General features: G+C 37.1%; 1 protein-coding gene across 1 annotated transcript in view; it reads right to left on the bottom strand.

Moving 5' to 3' along the window:
- Positions 1–1,731: 1,731 nt before the first annotated feature.
- Positions 1,732–9,840, bottom strand: part of nek3 (NIMA related kinase 3) — a 10,616-nt gene continuing 2,507 nt past the window's right edge. The window contains exons 7-13 of the mRNA XM_015391385.1: positions 8,558–8,612; positions 8,130–8,330; positions 7,897–8,011; positions 4,875–5,036; positions 4,663–4,785; positions 4,443–4,560; positions 1,732–3,655 (exon numbers count right to left, since the gene is read on the bottom strand). Coding sequence (XP_015246871.1) covers positions 3,589–3,655; positions 4,443–4,560; positions 4,663–4,785; positions 4,875–5,036; positions 7,897–8,011; positions 8,130–8,330; positions 8,558–8,612 — 841 coding nt within the window. The 3' untranslated portion in view covers positions 1,732–3,588. The remainder of the gene's footprint in view (positions 3,656–4,442; positions 4,561–4,662; positions 4,786–4,874; positions 5,037–7,896; positions 8,012–8,129; positions 8,331–8,557; positions 8,613–9,840) is intronic.

The following is a 9,840-nucleotide window of genomic DNA, read 5'->3' as shown; positions in this document are numbered from 1 at the left end:
GCATGTTTTATTCACAGCATCAGGAGAACACCTTACACTCTGGATTGGTTGGAAAAACATCCAATCTAGTTTCTAATTTTGGTTAGATTAACCAAAATATTGGTCAGAAACTGATTAAGCCATTATTGATTAAACAAAGACCAAATAAAAATGGTAACTGACTGTTTACTACTATGACTGTTTGGCTTTATTCAAGTGTAGTGTGTATGGACTTAAAGAACAATCACAGTGATGTGTACGTGTATGGAATTCAAATCTTGGCTTTAACATTGGTTGTCACATTAGTATTAACTGTTAATAAATTCAAATACTGCTAAATTATTTTTTTAAATGTCTTTAAATAAGTTTATTTACACTTAATTTGAGTAGGAAAGTAAGATAATCTGCCAATTGAATGATATTTTTTACCCTAAACATAAGATAATTAGATTTCATGCACTTGAGATAAGAGACTGCAGTTGTTTTTTTTCCCCTTTTTTTAATGTACATTTTCTTTTTCCATTGGCAACGTTTCTCACTTACCTGTCCAATAATAAAAAAAACACTTATTCTGAGAAAATTTTACTAAAGACTTTTATTTTGTTGTATTGAAGAAGCATTAGCAGGGACAGTGACATTGGATGCAGGAGCTTACCCACAACCACAGGGTTGGTGATTCAAGACCTGAACCTGGATTTTATTGTTGTTAAACTAACTAAACAATATTTTAGTCAAAAAAAAAAAAAAAAATTGTATTGGGTTTTCCTTTTATCAATATAGCTTGGTTAAAAACACTACCAAATTAGATTGTTTTTTTTAAACCAAAATATTGGTTGGATACAAAACTACCAACCAGATTGATAAAATTTAACCTATTTTCTGGTTGTATTGACTGTATTGATCGGTTTTTAGGGTGAATTTACTGAAACATTAGTTTTGGTAGGAACATAAGCAGCACGCTGTGCCAGGATGTGGACAGTTTAATGTGGCTTTAAAGTCTGGTCTGATGAACTTTACTTTCAATATTCAGATGTATTCAGATATATGGTCAGACGTTTAACAGGAAAGTGTGGTCCTACCCAACCAAGCTGCTGGGCGTGGCATAATGGTCTGGTAAAGATTTTCTCGGCACATCTTGGGCTCTTTCTAACCAGCAGAGCATCATCTAAACTCCACAGTTACTTTTAGCGTACATTCTTTGTGGTCTAATATTCTCCATCATAAACTATGGGGGAGCTAAATGATTGTACATTTTTTTCAAGGTATTTCCTGACTTATTAGGCAAAGAGAAACCTGTGGATTATGGCTCCTTCACAGTCAAAACCAAATAAAAAGCAGAGTATAATGTAAAAAAAACTCAGTCTCGTTCATTTTAGACATTTGTCTTTTAGGTATTGTGATTTTGACACAAGCAACTTTTTCTCAGTGTAGAACCTTCCTATCAACATGTTTCTTGCAAGTGGCAGTAATGTCCGTGTTTTACTTTTTTTTTATTTTTACAGTGTCCTGTCTGGCAATGTGGCAATAATAATAATTGCCTTGATGCCAAAAAGAGAGCCCAACAGTTTTTGCTTTCACAAGTGGAGCAGTACGGTTATCGCCATAGTGTTCCGCTTGATTTATGCATATAAATAGCTTTATTATATTTCATGCAGGTAGTATTACAGATTATATGAACAACGCAATGTAAGTAGAACAGGAAAGGAAAAATGGAGATGAAAATAAAATGAGATAACAACAAAACGTCTTCAGTCTGCTTTATCACCTGCAAAGAGATGTAAAAAGAACAGCACAACCAATGGATATAGTATAAGAGATACAATAAAGTAACACCTTGATACCATCGCTGGAGTATAAGTGGTATTAATTAATCTGACATGTATACTGTGGTAGTTGAAGATAAGAATCAGGGCTTTCTGTATGGAAGCGAATCTCTAAATACCTGGAACCAAGCACCTGTAGTTTTGTGAGAGTGCACTTGTGAATGTAAAGTTTGTCCAAAGGAAAAAAGGTTGTGAAGAGCTGAAGCCCTTCCAGAGCACCAAGGCAAGTGCCGGGGACCAAAAGCCCCAGACATCCAAAGGGACTCCGAGAACAAAGGCGCCCAGGAGGGGCCAACCCAGGAAAATGTTCATGTTAGAGGATCCATCCCAACTTCAAGGTAATGATGGAAAAAAAACACTATCCAAACACCAATGTAAACAAGGAAAATTTCTTTCTACATCCCATTTTTCATTTAAAAGATGTAAACCAAACCCTTTTTTTTTAAATCAAAATGCACCAAAATTTACCTTTTATGTTGCTTTGTTATCTTTTGAAACATTCTTTCCCATTTCAAATGTAAAAAGTAAGTAAAGCTCTGGGATCACAAATGGGAGTTATTAATGTAATGCTGCTGAGCTGTGAGGACACTGCTGAATGCATCTCGACCACTGATGGGAGACCCTCCTATCTTCAGGACACAGAACTTGGTGACACTGTGAGTTAACTTTGCAGCTCCAGTTTATCTGTATCTTCACTGAACATTCTTCAGGGGGTTAGAGGGGGAAATGAGCAAAAAAAAAAAAACAGGGAGGGGGTCGGACTATGAACTCTGGATGTGGATTTTTTTTTTTGTAAATTCAAGATAAGCTGAAGAGCTGTTGCACTGAGCTTCCTTATTGGAAAACAAACAAACAAAAAAAAACTATCCTCGGCAGACTGAAACTCCTCTGACAAAGGAAACTCCCATCAACCATTAGCAGGATTCCTTCTCAGGGTGAACCTTGGCAACAAGGATAATCCATCCCTGGAGAAACTGTTGGTGAATCACAATCATTATGGTTTAGTCTACATCCTGATGAGCCCAAAATGTCTTGGGCGAGGCTAGGGTTTGGCTTTGTTTCTAGCTTGTGGTTTCCCATTGTTCCCTTTTCCTCCACTCTGTCAATCTTTTAATTTGGAAAACTAAAGTGATTCCTTTTGTATCCATACTAAGACACCTCTCTTTAATTTACACATAACCACCAGATGCACTCATGTTTTATTCCATTTAAGCTATTTATGACTTCTTTTCAATGCAAGTCCTGGCAGCAGCTTTAGCACCACCTAGTGGCGTGTGATGAATGCAGGAAGAGGAAAAACTTAAAACATGTCTAGTGACATCAATTAAAAACAAAGCAACAGCCAGATGTGTGTGATGATAGGGTCACTTTAAGAGCATGAAAGCGAAACAATACTAAAGACGGAATATGTTTAGTCTACTTTTTATATTGCAGAGGAAATGGGATTCTCAGGGCTTAATATTTCCTGCTTTCCCAAAGAGCAGAACATTATCGTTTAGAATGGCCTTCATTCTTCTGGGAATGTTATCACTAATTACCTGAACAGCCAGCAGCAGATGTTCAGCTTAGTTCAGAAAAAGAAATCACAGAAAACTCATAACTCATAAAAATGTTAACTTTAATTAACATTTACAGATGACATTCTCTCCAAATCTTTATTCAAATTTACCTCTTTTGCCCAAATGGCATTTATCTTACGGTACTTAGACAAAAAACAAAGAAAAAAAGTTTGGCACATTCAAAATGTTAGTGTTTTCATTTGTGTGAGGTTTGAAGGAACAAGGCTTTAGTGTTCTGAAAATATTTTCTCAATTTCATCCATCCAGTCAGAAGGAGATTCTTCCTCAAAGTCCCTGTGAGGACAGAAGACAAAATGTGATTCATTTCTTTACAGTGTTTTTATAGCAGAGCTGTTTAATAGAAATGATGCAAAGCTAACAAATTCCAATCATTCCTCCGATACTCTCAAAGTTCTCCCTCAACGCATCAATATTCAACGTCTGAACTGTTTATTTTTTTTTAAGCAGACATAGAGACGGGCTTAGAAAGTCAAACATATCTAATTCTAAAGACAGACAATGAATGTGCACATTTAATCCAATTGAGAGAAGGCGGTTTCCAAAGGAAGCATGCATTATTGTGACTATAATACGTGTGCGTTAAGACGTTTCCCTCTACTCGCCAAAGGCATTGATATCCTATTCTTGGGTTTTCAGGGATCAATTCTAACTGATCTTGTTCCTGGGTGGAAGGTTTTAAAATAAACTTCAAATTCAGAAAATAGAGTTGTGTGCAATAGATATCACCAATAATATTTAGTTCATTTTCCCTTGGCTTGTTATACCTTAACCATATGTGCATAATTGGCTGGCTTCCCAGGGCAAACCTGCCCTAAAAAAATACAAATGTTGAGTTTGGACCTTTTGCAAAGCTATTCCGTTAGCCTGATTTTAAGCCAATTTTAATGTATGATTAGGATCATAATAGAATAAGAAAACTGGAAAAAGAATTATTAGTTTATTCTGTGATTTTTTTCAAGCATTTGCCCCTTTTTAATGATACTTATACTCTATATGACTAGATAGATCATTTATCATAGGCAATGTTACAAAATGTGCTAAAAACAGCAACCAGTCTTACGTGTCTTCATCATCAGAGCGAGGCTGCAGTCTGTACTCGTCTACAACTACCTCTGGCTTAAGGCCGTCAGTCTCATCGCCCTGCTTCCGGGAGAGGGGCCCAACTAGAGGATTTTCATCTGAAAATGGAAATAACAGCATCATATAATGCCCTTGGTACCATTTGGAATTATATTAATCTGATGTCTGGAAAAGAAAAAGAAAAAAAAGATGCTCTTGACCTCCTTTGTGAATCAAAAAGGTGCTGAAAGCCTTGTTCAGCTGGGCCTTCTCCAGGAGGCTCAGGATCCTCTCAGGAGGATCCCGCACCCATTGTTTTCTCTGCCTGCCGGCCTCTGATTCACCTGGAAAAACAAGGAAAGAACGTTGGGATCATATCTCCAGAGTTTTCTTTTATACCGCTGCGGAAATTAAATTCTGTCTGCTTTCGTACTTCCATGGGTGGAGCTGGTCTGGTCAGCTGCAGCCATGCTGTCTGATGAGACCAGGCTGGCGTTGGCCAGCATCTGGAGCACAGCACTCGGTGGCTCAGCAGTCCACTGTTTTCTAGGCAGCGGCTCGGTGCTCTCACAGCAGCTTTTAGGGAAATCCTCACCTAGGTAAAAAAAAACTGGGAGCTTTTAGTCCAACTCTATTAAAAAAAAACAGACTTTATAAAGAACCATGTCCCTTTCGCTTTCAACTCATTTGTTATATAACACCACACAGGTTAATGTATTATTTTTTCTTTATGAATCATATATTTATATATGATTCATAAAGAAATATATTTAGACTTAGACAGATTTATTTTGTCATTTTTTTATACATAAGTGTAAAGAAAAAGAAATTTCGTAAAGAACAGTTCTCTAGACAATTTAATTTTTTAAATGCAGCCTTGAAAACACTAAAAAAATACATAAAAACAGTAATATAAACACATGACTATATTTACAGTTCTAACATTTCAGTTTTTTGTTTTTAAATAATAAAATATAACAAATATCATAAAATACAATAAAAAAACCCATTTTACAATAACATTCAGCAGTCTAATGGCAGTGGGGAAGAAATTGTTATAGAATCTGCTGGACCTTTAACAAATACAATAACTATATAAGAAAAACATATTCTTATTAATGTGACAACAAAAATATACACCAACTGAAAAAAAAAAGAAAAAAAAAAAGAAAAAAAAAGGGGAAATTATCTAAATAACTGGTCACACCGCACTGATTACCATTTACACTTTAGGATGGTACAACCTGTCCATAAAGGCAGGGGTGGCATACTCAGAGGCTGAGCGAGCATCCGGATCAGTATAAGACTGAGACAGATGGTCCAAAAATGGCTGCCAGATACTACAGAACATTATACCGCAGTTTCTCCAAATGAAGAATCTCAATAAAATCCCTTAACCACGTTTTAAACAGAGGAACCTTGTCTGTTTTCCATAATCTTAATATTACTTTCTTAGCTATTACCATTCCATACACCACAGTCGTTTGCATAGAAATGCCGCGGTTCCTAAGTGAAGGAGTATATGCAAACAATGCAATCTGGGGGTCTGGAACCAACGTGCACTAATATACTTCAGAAAACAAGTTGAAAATGTCACCAGTATTGAAAGAGTTACAATTATTTTAATGCAAGTTTGCATATGTAAGTCTGCAAATGAATGTATTTTCATTAAATACATTCATTTTAATGTATTTTATGTAACAGAATAAAATAAAGGAATAAATTATAATGAAGCAGTTTAAAATGTTTCAAAAATCATTTGCAATGAAAATCCTTAAAAATTGTTGATGGAAAATTCTAAACTGCTCCATTTATTTTATCCAATAATCTGGATACTGCATTTAATCGCAGTATCCAGTTTTCAGTGAAAACCTGGGAGCTTTTTACAGAACACTGGTGAACAAGCAGCACCAAGAAGACCAAGGAACACAAAAACGTTTTTTCCTATGTTAGAATTTATATGAACAACAGCCTAAAAGTCTGCACAATACAAGGACTGCTAGAGAACATCCGCCTGGTCAGACATTTTATTGGTCTACAGCACGGTAGATATGCACAGTTGTTGTCTTTTTGATATAGTGCTGCCGTATTTACAACCACTATACACATTTGTTTGTGCCCCATAAATGAAAGTCCGACATTTATTTTCAGCCATACCTCAAAAGAATTAATTAAATAATAAACAAACAAATAAAAAAATCATGAGACAGGCCCGGACAAAAATGATGGCACCCTTACTCCTAATATTTTATTGTTCCTTCAGGCAATCACAGCAATCAAGCGATTCTCGTCACTGTTAATAGGAAGTCTGCTCCTCTCAGCAGGTACGTTGGCCTCATTGACTACATCAGCAAACTGCCCCAGTTGTTGAAGGCTGCTTTTTCCACGCAGAGTGTTTCACCTTATCTCAAAGATCCTCTAAAGATTTAGGTCAGGGCTCATAGAAGGCCACTTCAGAATAGTCCAATATTTAGTTTTTTTTTTAGCGTTTTTAGCAATGCATTTTGGCTATTTATCTGATGTAAGATCAATGACCTGCGTCTCGGACCAAGCTTTCTGACACAAGGCAGCACATTTCTCTCTAGAGTCTTGAGATTTCATTAAACCCTGCCAATATTGACGAGGCCCTCTATCAGATGAAGCAAAGCAGCCCAGAGCATAAAAGAGACACCTCCATGTTTCACAGTAGGGTCAGTGCTCTTTTCTTTATATGCTTTATTCTCTTTCAGTTTAATTAGAGCTGTTGTTCCTTGGCAAAGAGTTCAATGTTTGTCTCATCTATCCGTAGGACATTCCCCCAGAAGTTTTATAGCTGGTCAACATAATTTAAAAATTCCCGTCTCGCTTTGCTTTTATGATTTGTTTTCAACAATGGTGTCCTCCTTGGTTGTCTCCCATTAAGTCCACTTTGTTTCAAACAAGGACGATCTGATAATGATGTTCATTAGGCTTGTAGTTCACCTTTTATCTCTTTTGGGGCTTTGATGTTAGCATTCCTATTATCCGTTTCTTTGATTTGTCATAATTTATTTTCCTGTGGCCACCTCTATGTTGGCTAGAGTCCCATGGATCTTAAATTTCTGAATAATTTGAGCAATTGTGGTCACAAGAACATCCAGCTGCTTGGAGAAAGCCTTCACCTTGAACAGCTTAAATATATATATTTTTCTCCTAATCTCCTTGTGTGAAGCTTTAATCTCAAACATCCTGTGGCAGTATATGCAGTCAAAGGTAATTTATTAGAGAATTGATTCATGAGGTCAGAATATAAATGCACAGCACACTTCAAATAAATAAATTCCAGATATTTTTCTTCCTTTTCACAAACATTTGGAAATCAGTGCTGATCTATGATTTAAAGTCTCAATAAAATGCATTGAAAATGATTATGTTTACATGAATAAGTGTAACAATTTCAGATTTGGACTATTTGCAAAGCATAATCAACCACCTACCTTCACTTGATGTTTTTATTAAACTCTTCTCTCCCAGGAGATTAGCCACTTCCAGCCCTTCCTCCTTGTTCCATTGACCTCTTCCCCTCTTCTCTTCCTCTGTCTTTAAAACAGCCTGCGTGATCTCACCCAGGATGGGATTTCACAGATGAGGAAGTTGTGTAAGACTTTAAAATGGTTTGACAGTGAGTTGTAAAATCATTTTAGGTCCAGAGTTGCTTGTGTCTTTCTACCTGTGAGGGCAGATGTGAGCGCAGGAGTCTCGAAATCCTGTGGGAAGTCAGGATTGTCTGCACCGACGGCCTGTCTTTTGGGTTGGTCTTGAACATTTGCTTGATTAGGTAGTGCAGCTCATAGGGCAGGTGTTTGGGAAGCGGAGGGTACGCACCTCTGCACACCTTAAGGATCAGGCTCTTCCAACTGGACGCCTGGAACTGGACACAGGAAATGAGAGTCAGGACTCCTGAGATAACAAACCAAACCAGAACATCTAAAACAATATAAAAAAACACACGAGGGTAATCTAACCCAGCTGAAAATATGGAGCCCCTGACATTAAATAACAAAGCTATGCAGGATCTCAGTGATTTTAGTCAACAACTGACTGATAAATATTTGGACAGAGGCCTTTAGCTAAGTCAGAGAGGGGAAAGGCAAGTACCGGGTGTTTCAGGGTGCAGAGCTCGTAGAGGACACAGCCCAACGACCACACATCACTGCAGGAAACAAAGACAGAAGGGGAAGTATTCATTAAACCCAGACGTTCGTCATGCACGGTAACAGACATGTAACATTACAGGAGTTACATAATGATCTGGAAAACAAGCCTATGACAGCCTTGAAACATCAGCTTATTTCCTGTTTGCATATTCAGTCCTGACAGAGCGGGAAATAGAAACAGAAGGACGGGTCAAATTGCTTTACACTGTCAGCGACAAAATGATCTTGCACTAATGAATGTACTGAAACTGAAATCTCAATTACATTGCAAATTGTAGTTGACAATAAAGAAATTGATAGATTGCCACTAAAGGTCAAATTAGGTTTGTGTAAAACACTGGATGAAGCTTTAAAGTTCTATAAAGTGGACACACATTAAAGTAGATGACCTGTCCTTGCCTTCCCCTGCAAGACTGCAAAAGCAACCAAACAGAACCAAGCTGTTCTCCTGTGCATGACGAATCATGATGTCGCATCAAGCCACAGGACAACACCCAGGACCAATAACCGGCTTGTTTAGTAGATTTAAACATACAGAGCTAGGACAGTGAAGAGGAGGATGTTCTGATTAAACAAGACATTCAAACAGAAGCATAGCCTTTAAAATTGGGCAATGTAATTACCTTAATCTCTTCGAAATTAGGCTTCTTTGTAAAAGGCAATTAATCTAATTAAAATCACAAATAACCTTGTAATCAATCCATAAAGGAGCATTTTTTAAATGTGGGCCAAAGCTACAAACAGCATCAGAAAAGCACAGAGAGAATCCACACAAACACACAGGAACAGTTGTTTAAAAAGGAAATCACTAAATACAGAATCAAACCATGTTTTCAACGGCCACGAAGTGAAGGATATACTTTAAGGATTTAGTCAGTTATGATGTGATTGAGATCTCAGCTGAATATTTGCATATATCTGTATGTAGGGCAATGTTTTGGCCGCAGGCGGGCAGCACTTTAAAAACTGGCAGGATTCTGTAGAGGCAAACACACCGTGGGCTTAGAGAGCGGTCTGAAAACCACCAACAGGCAACAGTTGCTCACTGCAGCCACAAATCCTTTTAAGCACCATGCAAAAAAAAATAAAACTTCTTATCAGTGAAGGGGGATAAAGTTCCCTGTGGTTACCTCAAATATTTTTTTCATAACTGTGGACATTCTCTGGATACTGAAATGATAAATATGCTAATTAGATAGATAGATAGAGAGATAGATAGATAGA

This window comes from Cyprinodon variegatus, unplaced genomic scaffold (assembly GCF_000732505.1).
Source record: "Cyprinodon variegatus isolate N-32 unplaced genomic scaffold, C_variegatus-1.0 Scaffold539, whole genome shotgun sequence".
Lineage (NCBI taxonomy): Eukaryota > Metazoa > Chordata > Actinopteri > Cyprinodontiformes > Cyprinodontidae > Cyprinodon > Cyprinodon variegatus.
This window is presented reverse-complemented; position numbering and strand designations above follow the sequence as displayed.